Source organism: Rhincodon typus, chromosome 27 (genome assembly GCF_021869965.1).
Source record: "Rhincodon typus isolate 14 chromosome 27, sRhiTyp1.1, whole genome shotgun sequence".
NCBI classification, from domain to species: domain Eukaryota; kingdom Metazoa; phylum Chordata; class Chondrichthyes; order Orectolobiformes; family Rhincodontidae; genus Rhincodon; species Rhincodon typus.
This window is the reverse complement of record NC_063358.1, coordinates 30,044,162-30,058,619: the sequence shown is the minus strand read 5'-3', so window position 1 is coordinate 30,058,619 and position 14,458 is coordinate 30,044,162. Positions and strand designations below refer to the sequence as shown.

At 44.3% G+C, this 14,458-nt stretch overlaps 1 protein-coding gene across 1 annotated transcript in view; it reads left to right on the top strand.

Annotated features, from left to right (window-relative positions):
• The window catches only part of csmd2 (CUB and Sushi multiple domains 2), a 613,472-nt gene that overhangs the window by 360,624 nt on the left and 238,390 nt on the right, over positions 1 to 14,458 (top strand). The window contains exon 28 of the mRNA XM_048612954.1: positions 11,202 to 11,405. Within this exon, the coding sequence (XP_048468911.1) occupies positions 11,202 to 11,405 (204 nt within the window). The remainder of the gene's footprint in view (positions 1 to 11,201; positions 11,406 to 14,458) is intronic.

Sequence of the window (14,458 nt, the reverse complement as noted above, 5' to 3'; positions counted from 1 at the left end):
AGATGTAAAGTCAAACAGATGGTAATTAACTTCACAAAACATTGGTCAGACTGACCAATAAAGATTGATATGAAGATTTAAGATCATGGGGATAAATGACAAAGTGTTCAGGATGGTAGGGACTAAACATTTGTAATATAAGAGAAAGAAGCAAAATGGAGCAAACACATTTACCTAAGGATAATATGGTCATGGAACAAATTACTGAGAATTAATGTAGCAGGGGGATCTGGGGGTTTGGAGATGTGTTTGTGGATCGAATAGATTCATAAATAAATGCAAAAAAGGCTGGGAGACGAGTGTAATCACTAAACAAAACACTGATGAATGCCTAATGATATTCCTCAAAGGTTTCTTTTCTTTTTACCAAAAGATTTGGCCAAATTGTTGGCAGGAATCCAATCTCACTGCAGCTAAAACACAGCTTTTCTGTGATTGATGATGCCATTTCAACTTAATTATTACCAATAATATGATGTTTACCAGTAGCTGACCAACCAATTTCCAATTGTAATTACAGAAAATGAACGATTAATATTCAACTTCCATCATTTGGCTTTCATACGTGACACTTTAATGGATGAAATATGGTTTTTAAAAAGGACACTGCTGATTTAAAAAGGCTGCTGTCATCACCTAACAAACCAAGCTAACTGATGTGTTATATTTGAAATGGGGGACATTAGAATTATGATTTTCATCAAGAGGCACTGACACTCCGTGAACTATCAAAACATTATAGTTCCTACTATCTCTGATTCAATTTTAACCCCACTGCGAAGCCTCTTCTAAGGATGCCTAACCTGAAGAAGTTACCCTCCTCCCTCCGGACAAACCTCAAGGGATCTCTCTCCCACTGCAACTCTCTCGTAATCTCTTCGGCCCTGAAACTGCTCCTCTCCTCTATCCCTCTTCTATCCGCCTCCCACTCTCTCCCTATTTATTTCAAAACCCCCTTCCCCTCCCCCTTTTCTGATGAAGGGTCTAGGCCCGAAACGTCAGCCTCTCTGCTCCTATGATGCTGCTTGGCCTGCTGTGTTCATCCAGCCCTGCACTTTGTTGTCTCTCATTATTATTTCTTGTTTCACTCTCACTTGCATGAAAAGTTTACATATTTGGAGACTATCCAGCTTAGAACAAAACAATGGCACAAACATTGGAATCCACAAGAGAAGGATGTAACAACAGCAGCCTTTCAGGGAAAGAAAACAACATGGACTAATAACAGCAAAGACACTGCAAGCTCTTGCCTCTCTTTGTCTCAATCATAGAAACCAGCACCACTGATAAAACAACTTGGAAAAATCTCTCAGAACTCAAGATGTGTGAACTTTACCATGGCTAAAGAAACAGGACAACAGCCGCTTCACTCAAGTCTTTTCTATATTGCAACCTAAGGGAATATTAAGTTCTGGAACTAGATTTGCCATTACCTTCATTGTTGTATTATTTATTTATTTATTCATGGGATGTATGTGTCTCTGGCTGGGCCAGCATTCATGACCCATCCCTAGTTGCTCTTGAGAAGGTGGTGGTGAGCTGTCTTCTTGAACTGGTGCAGTCCACCTGCTGTGGGTTGACCCACAATGCCCTTAGGGAGGGAATTCTAGGATTTTGACCAAGAAATAGTGAAGGAATGGCAATATATTTCCAAGTCAGGATGCTGAGTGGCTTGGAGGGGAACTTGCAGGTAGTGGTGTTACTATGTATCGGCTGTTCTTGTCCTTCTAGATTAAGTGGTCATGGGTTTGGAAGGTGCTTTCTAAGGATCTTTGGAGAATTTCTGCAGTGCATCTTGTAGACAGTACACACTCCTGTTGCTGAGCTTAGGTAGTAGAGGGACTGGATATTTGTGGATGTGACGCCAATCAAGTGGGGGCTGATTTGTCTTGGATGGTGTTGAGCTTCTTGATTGTTGTTGGGTCTGCACCCATCCAGGCAAGTGGGGAATATTCCATCACACTCCTGACTTGTGCTTTATAGATTCTGGACAGGTTTTGGAGAGTCAGGAGGTGAGTTAATTGGTGCGGTATTTCTTGCCTCTGGCCTGCTCTTGTAGCCACTGTGTTTAAGTGGTGTGCCCAATTGTGTTTCTGGTCAATGGTAATCCTAAGAATGTTGATAGTGGGGGATTCAGTGATGATAACACCATTGAATGTCAAGAGACGGTGGTTAGATTGTCTCTTATTTGTGATGGTCATAGACTGGCATTTGTGTTGCACGAAAGTTATTTGCCACTTGTCAGCCCAAGCCTGGATTTTGTCCAGATCCTTTTGCATTTGAACGTGGACTGCCTCAGTATCTGAGGAGTCATGAATGGTGCTGAACATTATGCATTCATCAGCAAACATTCCCACTTCTGACCCACTTATGATGAAGGGAGGGTTATTGATAAAGCAGGCGAAGTTGGTTGAGCCTAGAACACTACTCTGAAAAACTCCTGCAGAGATGTCCTGGAGTTGAGATGGCTGACCTTCAACAACCACAACCACTTCCTATGTGCCTGCTATGCCTCTGACCAATGGAGAGTTTGCCCCAATACTCGTTGATTCCAGTTTCATTAGGGCTTCTTGATGCCACACTCGATCGAATGCAGCCTTAGTGTCAAGGGCTGTTACTCTCACCTTACCTCTGGAATTTAGCTTTTCTGTCCAAGTTTGAACCAAGCCTGTAATGAGGTCAGGAGCTGAGTGGCCCTGGCAGAACCCAAATTGGGTGTCACTGAGCCAGTTATTGCTGAGTAGGTGCTTCTTAATAGCACTGTTGATGACACCTTCCATCACTTTACTGATGATCATGAGTAGACTGATGGCTGTTTGGATTTCTCCCGCCTTTTATGTACAGGACATATCTGGGCACTTTCCCACATGGTCGGGTAGATAGCGGTGTTGTAACTGGACGAGAAGAGCTTGGCTGGAGAAGCAGCAAGCTCTGGAGCACAAGTCTTCAGTACTATAGCTGGAATGTTGTCAGGGCCCATTACCTTTGCAGCGTCCAGCGCCTCCAACCGTTTCTTGACATGATATAGAGTGAATCACATTGCTGAAGACGGATATCTGTAATGCTGGGAACCACTGGATGACGCTGCAATTGAGATACACCCTCCCCACAAACCCTTTATGCCTACATGTGTGCGTATTTGATGTCATGTTTTATCAGTGTTGGTGTATATTGGTAATTCAACTCCACTTTCCTTTTCTGAATAAAACCTTGGAATTAGCTCTTTATTTCCTGATCTGGTTGACTAACTTGAATCAAAGTTTGATTGCTACATTTGAAAAAAAGTAAAGATTGCTGTGACTGACTGAGGTGCGGCCTTAAAAGAAGGGGAGATGTGAACGTTGCTCACCTGGCCATGACACAATCAGCAGAGACAAATGGATAGTTTAGAAGGGAAGGGGTTTGTTAACTCATTCAGCTGGACAGCTAGTTGTGATGCAGGACTCCCTTTCTCAAACTTTCCCTTACTTGAGGTGTGGTGACCCTCAGGTGCCTAATGAGACAGCAGCCCAACAGTCTAGGAAGACTACGTGACTTTACCTTTTACATATAGTTTAGTGATCTGAAGATCATCTCCAAATGTGCTGTAGGTCACAGTGGTCTGGATGCTAATTGGAAGGAAGTTGGGAAAGTTGGTAATTTCCCAGTAAAATCCATGATAGTATTCCACTGGAAAGATTCAGACAGTGTTACATGCTCTAGATTATGTTCATTTGTAACCTGAAGCTCAATTATGGGCTGACCATTTGCCTCTTATTTATCTGTTATTCTGCTGCCATTCCAACAAATGATGTTGGTAATAAAATTGGTATTAAGAAAATGTTGGAAGAACTCAACAGGTCCAGCGACACCTATAGAGAGGGAAACCAAGTTAATATTTCCAGGAGTTTCAGCAAAATGAGCGACAGTTCAAGATGTAATTGGTTTTAAGCAAGTGCTGAGGTAGGAAAAGGGAAAAGAGTTGAAGACAAATGGGAAGTTGTGTGATAGGGTGGAACCAAGGAGCAGATTTTTAATTCAAGCAGAGATTGGGGTGAGACAAATAATCGAAAAATGACTCAAGGAGCTTGTTGTGGTATACCTTTAAGGGACATATCTAAAACTGCTCTGTGTCACCAGACAGAACGTAATCTCTATACTCATACAGTTATCAGGCAGATGATAAGAGCAGCTCTCATGACCAGACATGTTGATTCACTTTTTAGATAATTTTATAATTAGTTATATCACTTAAAGTAAAATTACCTACTAAATTGAATTAGCAACCCTTTATGTGATTGGTTGCTTATGTAAGATAGAAAAGCTGACAGAGGCAATCTGGGAAGGGGAAAGTAATCGAGGCTGATTGAGGTTAAAGCTGTGAATTGCAGATTGATGGCTGGAGATTGTAAAATTAGTTCAAAAGAAATGTTTAAGGACCTGTATCTGAATTGTAACAAAAGGAGTGAATTTTTATCAAAAATAGAGATAAAAATACATGTTCTAATGGGCATTACAGAGTCATGGTTAAAAGTTGACACCTCAGTGCTGAAATGTATTTCCCATATGGTATCACTGCCAGAAATAAAGTGAAGGCATAGCTCTGTCAATTAAGGTTGGCACAAATTCAGTTGTGAAAGATGAAAATGCAGAATCATTTTGAATTGAGATGAGAAATAGTCAAGGTAAGATGCCTTCTGTGGGATATATAAGAACATAAGAAATAAGAGCAAGAGTAGGCCTTTTGGCCTTTCAGGCTTGACCCAATACTCAAGAAGATGATGGTTTACTTGCCCCAGGCCGCAACTCCTCCTTTTGTGCCAGCTCAGCAGAGCTCTCAACTTCCCTATCAAACAAAAATCTATCTGCTCCTCTTTAAATATGTTCTGTGGTCTAGATTTAGAGTAATGACCTAGAGTAGCTTTACAGATGCCCTAAAATTGATACACTGCAGGGCAGGGTATAAATGAGTAATAAATGGGGCATTGAAAAAATGTCCTGCAATAATCATGAGTGACTTTAACCTATATGTAGTTTGGGAGGATCAAATTGGCAAAGGAAGCCTGGAAAATGAATTTATCTATGTCTGTAAGATTATTTTCCTCCAGCACAATGGCTTCAAGCCAAGTAAGCAGCAGGCTCCCTTAGATCTGGGAATGTACAGTGAGACAGGATGAAACAATAATCTCATGATCAAGAATTCTGGATGTGACAGTGATCATGCAATGATAGAATTTCATTTTCAGTTAGAATGGGAGAAGCATGGGACCATGGCTAATGTTTTCAGTTTGAATAAAAATAACTGAGAGTAGAAGGCAGACCTTACTACTGTGTACTGGGAAACCAGTTTAAAAGGTAGGCCAGTAGAATTGTAGTGACAGACTTTTTGGGAGATGTGTAATAACTCTCAGCAAAGCCATGCCCCAGTGAGAAAGAGAGGTTCTTTGAAAAGGATGCATCATCTATGGCTAAATAAGAATAATTTTAAATGGAATAGACACAATACAAATCTGCAAAGATTATGTGTAGGTTAAAGGATTAGGCAGACTTTGGGATCCAGAAAAGATTGACTAAAAAGATAATAAAGATGCAGAAAGTAGAGTATGAGCAAAATTACCTCATAATATAAAAACGAATAGTAAGAGATTCTGCAAACATTTGAATAGAAGAAGAGTAACTAAAGCTAGTGTTGGCCCTCCAGAGAGTGAATTTGAGAACTTGATCATGATAAAGGAGGCTGTGTCTGTTATCACAGAAAGCTTCCCAACAATAACTGCAAATCAAGAGGTAAAATAGAGGCATGAACTTAAACCAACCACTAATATCAGAGTTACTAACAGAGTTAAACTCTTAGACCTTAAGGCTGACAAATTCCCAGGATGACCTCAATGGGCTGCATCATTGTGTTTCAAAAGAAATAGGAACATGGATAGTAGGTGGGTTTGTTATGATGTGCCCACATTCCTTGAGTTCTGGAATGGTCCCAGCAAATTAGAAAATAGCCAATGTAACACCTTTCTTCAAAAGGGAGGGATGCAGAAAGCAGGAAACTATGGGCCAGTTAGCCTCACATCCGTCATAGGGAGAGAGATAGAATCAATTTGTAAGGAGTTTATAGCAGGAAACAGTGAGATCAGGCAGAGCCAGCATGGCTTTCTGAAAGAAAATAGTGTTTAACTAATCTAATAGAGTCTTTTGATGAAGTAACATTGATGGTGGATAGACCGGAACTGGGACATGTAATGGGCTTTGAGTTACAAAAGTTATTTGATCAGGTACCATATCAAAAGTTGCTGTACAAGGTGCTTGACATATTATCATGATAAAGGATTGTTTGGCTTACAGGGAGCAAGCTTTAAAAACTGAAGTGCCACAAAGATCATTGTTCAGGTCTCAACCATATACAATCTATATCAATGATTTTAACGGACCACTCAATCTACGGTAACTGAATTTGCTGATGAGACCAGGACCAGTAGCAAAATATGTTGTTCAGCAGCAGTAGAGAGTCTGAAAAGGGATGAAGAATGAGGAAGTAAATGGGCAAATATTTGGCAAATGGAGTGTAATCTAGGTAGATGTGTACATGTATATTTTGGCAGGAAGAACAGAAAAGTAGTTTACTGTTTAGATGGAAAGAGATTGCAGGACTTGGTGATGCAAAAGGATCTGGAGATCCTGGTTCATGAATTATAGAAAGTTGGTATACAGGTACAACAAGTGATTAGACAAGCAATGGGAACGTTGTCATTTATTGCATGGGGAATGGAATATAAAAGTGGGGAAACTTTAATATAGCTGTGCAGGATCATTTCCTAAGTATTATGGACAATTTTGATCTCTTTAGATGAACAATACAGTTGTTTCAGAAGCAGTTAGGAGACTTTCACTCACCATGTTCCTGGGAAGATGTGCTTATCTTATAAAAAAGGTGAAACAAACTAGGCCTACACCATTAGAGGTTAGAAGAATGAGACATGATCTTGTTAAAACACACAAGGTCTTGAGGGGACTAGATAAGGTGGGTACTGGCAGGATGTTTCCTCTACAAGGACAAACTAAAACTACAGGACAGACTTCAGAAAATAAGAGAAGTCTCCCTTTTAAAATAGAAAAGGAGATTTCTTTCTCTCAAAGGGCCAGTAGTGTGTGGCGTTTTCTTCCCCAAAATGTAGTGGGGTCTGTGTATTTAACTTTATTTAAGGCTGAGTTAGACAGATGTTTTGAGACACCAGAGAGTCAAGGGTTATGGGGACAGGAAATTGGAGGTGGGACTACAACTCGGTCAATCACAATCTTATTGAAAGGCAGAATAGGATCAAGAGGCCCAATGGCCTACTGCTGCTCCTGTATCTTACATTCCTAGAGTCTCTCTGGAATGCTGAAGGCAGAGGGCAAGTTGTGTGCAGTTCTGAAGTTGATAGAAATAACCTGATGAATGCGGAGGCCACTGAGGTGGAAAGGGGAACCCCATCATGATTTTGGCAGGGAAGTGGTGTGAGAAGAATCGGTAAATAGAATTGACACAGTTAAGTGCTGCCTTGTACATGGTACAGATCGATTACAAAATGGGCGACTGCGGAGGGCCATCTGCAACCATAACCTCGAACCTCAGATTGACATTTTAATTCTCCACCTCACTCCCACTCTGTCCTCAGTCCTTGACTTTTTGTGTTGTTTAGTGAAGCTCAGTATAATCTCAAGGAAGAGTTTATCATCCGTTGATTTAATACTTTGCAGCCTCTGGACTGAAACTGGAGTTCAACATTTTCAGATCTTAACCTCTGAACCCTTCTTTTTCTTCAGGCAGCAGTTTTTAGTAATGATTTTAATCCCTATTCAAACTATTGTTTCTTTAAAACTCCTATCTCCTTTCGCCTTGTTCCATCATCCCTGTTGTCATTTTTTTGTACATGCGTTCCACTTTACGACAGACCTTTCCATTTGTTCTTTCCCCCACAGTTTGTTCCCTGTCATTATTATTCGCATAGCACCTTTTATATTTCTTACTTTTTCCATCTCTGACGAAATTTTATCACCCTGAAACATTTACAGTGTTTCTCACTACAAATGTGACCAGAACTGTTGCTTTTATTCCAGATTGTTAGCATTCACTGCGTTCTGTATTGATTTTTGTGTGAGCATTGTCATTGTCAGACATGGGTAGAGATAGTAGGAACTGCAGATGCTGGAGAATCTGAGATAACAAGGTGTAGAGCTGGATGAACACAGCAGGCCAAGCAGCATCAGAGGAGCAGGAAGGCTGACGTTTCGGGCCTAGACCCTTCTTCGGAAATGGGGGAGGGGAAGGGGGTTCTGAAATAAATAGGGAGAGAGGGGGAGGTGAATAGAAGATGGATAGAGGAGAGGATAGGTGGAGAGGAGACAGGCAGTTCAAAGAGGCGGGGATGGAGCCAGTAGAGGTGAGTGTAGGTGGGGAGGTAGGGAGGGGATAGGTCAGTCCAGGGAGGATGGACAGGTCAAGGGGGCGGGATGAGGTTAGTTGGTAGAAGATGGGGGTGGGGCTTCACAAGCTTCAAAATCTCCCCTCCCCCACCGCATCCCAAAACCAGCACAGCTCGTCCCCGCCTCCCTAACCTGTCCTTCCTCCCACCTATCCCCTCCTCCCACCTCAAGCCCCACCCCCATCTCCTACCTACTAACCTCATCCCACCCCCTTGACCTGTCTGTCCTCCCTGGACTGACCTATCCCCTCCCTAACTCCCCACCTACACTCACCTTTACTGGCTCCACCCCCGCCTCTTTGACCTGTCTGTTTCTTCTCCACCTATCTTCTCCTCTACCCATCTTCTATCCACCTCCCCCTCTCTCCCTATTTATTTCAGAACCCCCTTCCCCTCCCCCATTTCTGATGAAGGGTCTAGACCCGAAACGTCAGCCTTCCTGCTCCTCTGATGCTGCTTGGCCTGCTGTGTTCATCCAGCTCTATACCTTGCTGTCTCTTATTGTCAGACATGGAACTGGTTTGATGTAACATCAGAACAGTTCCAACAAAAGCCATTAATGTGTGTAGATATGTTCTCATCCGATCATTACTGGCTTGTCAAGGGTCAAAATAACATGTCAAACGGTGGTACTATTTGACAGGTACACACTGGATATGAGGTTCATCTGGTTGTATCTGTGATGTGGCCTCAGATTAGTGAAAGATTTGACTTCTGGAATTGTTTTTTTGTTGATCAGAGCCTGCTTTTTTTCTGAACAAAGTGAGCCCTATCTCTGAACAGGCAGACAACACCCTAGAGGCATTGATGAATGGACGAAGAATGTGAGAGAAAATGCATTGAATAGGTAGAATAGAAGAGAAGGAGCGGTGGTATAAATTGCAGGGTAGGTTTTGAGTTGTCGGTGGGTGAGTCCATCAGTCAGGCACCCCTTTCCAATACTGAAAAAGCCTTCTGCAATCTGTTGTTGACATGTGGAGTTTTAGATGGTGTTTGGTACGCTACTTTAAGGTAGAGCGATGACTTGATTTTTGGGTCTTACAGCAATTGTTTGTTTACATCATGCTAACTATACACATTCCAACTGAACACAAGATCCAAACTGTTACTCTTTCTCTGGAGTGTGATCTACATGTGGTCATAGCATCACCAATAATATAGTTTCTTCCTACGCACATGTGTTCCCTCAGAACTTAACCCTTTATGCTACAGCTGAGCTTGAAAAGAAGGCTTTTATTTATCTAACTCCAACTGGTCGCCTGAAACCAATGGTATTTTTCTAGGTAACTATTGCTGGTACACTTTGATATTTGACATCTCTCCCATAATGTGGCACAGGTTAAGAGTTATTTGAGGTGGTTTGCTACCACCAGTTCTCCTTTGTGACCAGTGGTAGAGGATACACTGCTGTAGATTACCTACAGAACTGTTCTTAGGTGACAAGGAGGTTTAATTGTGATAGCAATAAGCGCTATGAAACTTGGTCAGGTATAATTACTATAACATTAGGGAGCTGGTACAGAAATATCTGACTCTGGAAGCTACAGTAGAGTTCCTTGTCTCCAACCACAAACTGTGCATGACATTAGTAGAATGAGTGGAGTCAATATAGCATAAGCATTAACCCCTTCAGAATCATTAACTTATACAACAAAGGCAGCTCACCAGTTTGGGACCATAGACACGTTGGTCAACTTTGAGACTGTCTTGAGGCTGAGGTGACTGATAAATATAAACTTGTGGTAGTCTGCAGTATTTTTCTGTATTTCAATGCTGAATGTTTTGCTTTTTCTACGCACACAAACAGAATGCTATGCCCAGTCCTTTGTATAATGCTAATGGAATCAGATACGTACCTTAGTATCAAAATTAACTTTATTAATATTATCTGTCTTGGGCACACCTCAGTCATAGCGATAGGTTTACTGCAGTCACTGCCTCAACAGCAAGAATAGGACAGTCGATAATTCGCTTTCATTTTCAAACACTGCTTTTGACCAGACAGGAGGCCTCAACATTTACCATTCTGTTCTTAATTAGATTTTTTTTAGAGATTTGATAGTCTGGAATTCTGAATAGCTTTATCACTCCTATTCATGTTTGCTTCAAAGCCACAATGCATATTCTGAAAATTCAGAACCAAGAATTTTGAAGAACCTCTTGGCAGGTATAAAAGTTTAATCAAACAGAGAAAATTGTCACTATGTCCCATCAATTGTCCCTGATTCTAAACTTCTGAACAGTACCTCTTGCTGCCCCCATTTACTGTTTGATCATCCTCACTGACAGTTTGCTCCCAGATTGTGGTTGACAGTTTGTGCTAATTCATATTGGACTGTGTGCTGTTTTCTACAGTGGATTATTAACATTCACCAGGAAACTATATCTAACCTGACTAAAGCTTACTTCATATGAAATACTTAAAGCTGGTACAGGGAGTAAACTGTAACCAGGAATGGGCTTGAGTCTAAGCTCCGTCAAGAAGGATAAACAAAATAGAGAACAGTATGATTTTAACTACATGTTGGCGATATTTCTTCTCTTGTATTCTTCTGCTTTTTAACTGTGTATGTGCAGGCATGCCACTTTAATTAAGTTCACTTTTCAGGTGTCTCAATTACATGTGAATAGCCTGTCATCTCCTTTGAAACATTTCTTGCTTGTATTTTCTGGTTTGAACCTTGGTTCTTCACTTTGTGCCTGTTCAGTGATTAAATTGAGAATTGAATTTGCATTATTCCATTCATTAACCTACAGCGGTCCCCCGGACTAGTGCCACACAGTGTAGCTCGATACCTGAGCCAAGGTATGGCAGAAGAATAGGAAATGACTTTGCTGTGGGTGCCATTATCCGCTTCGAATGCAATCCAGGTTACGCCCTCCAAGGTTCCAAGAATATAGAATGCCTAGCTGTACCTGACGCCTTGGCACAGTGGAATGATTCTGCACCAAGTTGTTCAGGTAAGTGAGCCAAACCTTTAAAACTCTTAAGCCTCTCTTCAGGGACTAAACTTGACAGAAGTAGCCCAGGCCAACCAATGGAATTCCCACTGACTTGTGCAAAATTGTCACAAAGTGATAATCGTAGATTATTAATTTGTGAATTTTATTCCAGTAACTAAAGGCCCAAATATTTCAGAGGATGGAGGAGGTAGAAAGCCTCGCTTGGTCGGTGAACCCTGCTGAGTTGCCATTGCAGGAGCTATGTGCCTGTTCCCAAGTGAAAAAAGACAACTGACCTACACTCACCTTTACTGGCTCCATCTCCGCCTCTTCAACCTGTTTGTTTCCTCTCCACCTACCCTCTCCTCTATCCCTCTTCTATCCGCCTCCCACTCTCTCCCTATTTATTTCAAAACCCCCTTCCCCTCCCCCTTTTCTGATGAAGGGTCTAGGCCCGAAACGTCAGCCTCTCTGCTCCTATGATGCTGCTTGGCCTGCTGTGTTCATCCAGCCCTGCACCTTGTTGTCTCGGATTCTCCAGCATCTGCAGTTCCTACTATCTCTGATTCAATTTTAACCCCACTGCGAAGCCTCTTCTAAGGATGCCTAACCTGAAGAAGTTACCCTCCTCCCTCCGGACAAACCTCAAGGGATCTCTCTCCCACTGCATTTCTCTCGTAATCTCTTCGGCCCTGAAACTGCTCGACCACGTCCTGAAGCAAACCAGGTACTACAGCCACATCACCTTCCTTAGCACCTGCCTACGGAACCAGATCATCCCCAATGGACTACAATCCACATTCAAGCCTTCCCAATTTGGCCCCAACCGTGATAATATCTACACTCATGGTATTGAGATCCTTCAGAAGCGTTTCTCCCTGCGACTCCTGAAACACACACTTGCAGCAATGCGCCGGCATCTCCAGGCACTACAATCAAGCCTACCCCAGCTCAGAGCCTCCCTCTCCCAGACCTGCAAAGGACCTCTCCTGTTTTTTATTCTTCGTAGGATCCACAACCTGAACTCCCAATTCTACTCAGCTTTATTGGACACTAAAAACCGTAAGTACAGTAAACTTACTGGTGCCTACCACCCAAAACGGGCTTCCTCCGCCCCCCAAATCCCCAGCCATATCCAGGACCTTCCCCACAATGGGTCCGCCGCCATTGGCCATAAGGTCACTATCGGAGAACCCTCAGATGACGTCACATCCGCCACCGCCAGGTTCCCCACTTCCGGGACAGCAAACACCATCGCTGCCATTGCCACCGACACTGAAGTCGCGACCACCCTCACCGCTACTGCCGCCACCTACCCCGCTCCTCCTACCTCCGACGCCGGTCCGCCCATCACCGACGCGGACGCAACTCCACCCACCGCTGGCGCAACTCCGCCCACCGCCGACGCCGGCACAACTCCGCCCACCGCCGGCACAACTCCGCCCACAGCCGACGCCGACGCAACTCCGCCCACAGCCTCCGCAGCCAGCAGCTCCAGAGGAGACAGCAGCACCCAGCCCTGCCGAGTCTTCACCATCCCCCCAGACCTACCCCTTACTGAGGACGAACGGTCAGTCCTCAGTAAAGGGCTCACCTTTGTCCCGCTCCACCCACAGATCAACGAATACTGCTCACGCTTGGACATAGAGCAGTTTTTCCGCCGCCTCCGCCTCCACGCTTACTTCTTTAACCGTGAACCTAACCCTCCCTCTACTGACCCCTTCTCCCGCTTCCAACACACCCCCTCCTCCTGGACACCACCCCAAGGCCTCCTACCCTCCCTCGACCTCTTCATCTCCAACTGCCGTCGAGACATCAATCGCCTCAACCTCTCCACCCCTCTCACCCACTCCAACCTCTCCCCCGCAGAACGTGCAGCCCTCCGCTTCCTCCGCTCCAATCCCAACCTCACCATAAAACCCGCGGACAAGGGAGGCGCAGTTGTAGTATGGCGCACTGACCTCTACATCGCCGAGGCCGGACGCCAACTCTCCGACACCTCCTCCTACCGCCCCCTTGATCATGACCCCACCCCTGAGCACCAAAGCATCATCTCGCAAACCATCCACAACCTCATCACCTCAGGTGACCTCCCACCCACGGCCTCCAACCTCATCGTTCCCCAACCTCGCACTGCCCGCTTCTATCTCCTTCCCAAAATCCACAAACCTGAATGCCCTGGTCGACCCATTGTCTCCGCCTGCTCCTGCCCCACCGAACTGATCTCCAACTATCTAGACTCCATTTTCTCCCCCTTAATCCAGGAACTCCCTACCTATGTCCGTGACACCACCCACGCCCTCCACCTCCTCCAGAACTTCCAATTCCCCGGTCCCCAACACCTCATCTTTACCATGGACGTCCAGTCCCTCTACACCTGCATTCCCCATGCAGATGGCCTTAAGGCCCTCCGCTTCTTCCTGTCCCGCAGGCCCGACCAGTCCCCCTCCACTGATACCCTCATCCGCTTAGCCGAACTCGTCCTCACCCTCAACAACTTCTCTTTCAATTCCTCCCACTTCCTACAGACAAAGGGGGTAGCCATGGGTACCCGCAAGGGCCCAAGCTATGCCTGCCTCTTTGTAGGTTACGTGGAACAATCCCTCTTCCGTACCTACACGGGCCCTAAACCTCACCTCTTCCTCCGTTACATTGATGACTGTATCGGCGCCGCCTCGTGCTCCCATGAGGAGCTCGAACAGTTCATACACTTCACTAACACCTTCCACCCCAACCTTAAGTTTACCTGGACCATCTCTAACACCTCTCTCCCCTTCCTGGACCTCTCTGTCTCCATATCGGGCAACCACCTAGAAACCGATATTCATTTCAAGCCCACCGACTCCCACAGCTACCTAGAATACTCCTCCTCCCACCCACCTTCCTGCAAAAATGCTATCCCCTATTCCCAATTCCTTCGCCTCCGCCGCATCTGCTCCCAGGATGAGGCATTCCACTCCCGTACATCTCAGTTGTCCTCGTTTTTCAAGGACCGTAACTTCCCCTCCTCGGTGGTCGAGAACGCCCTCAACCGTGTCTCCCACATCTCCCGCACCTCATCCCTCACACCC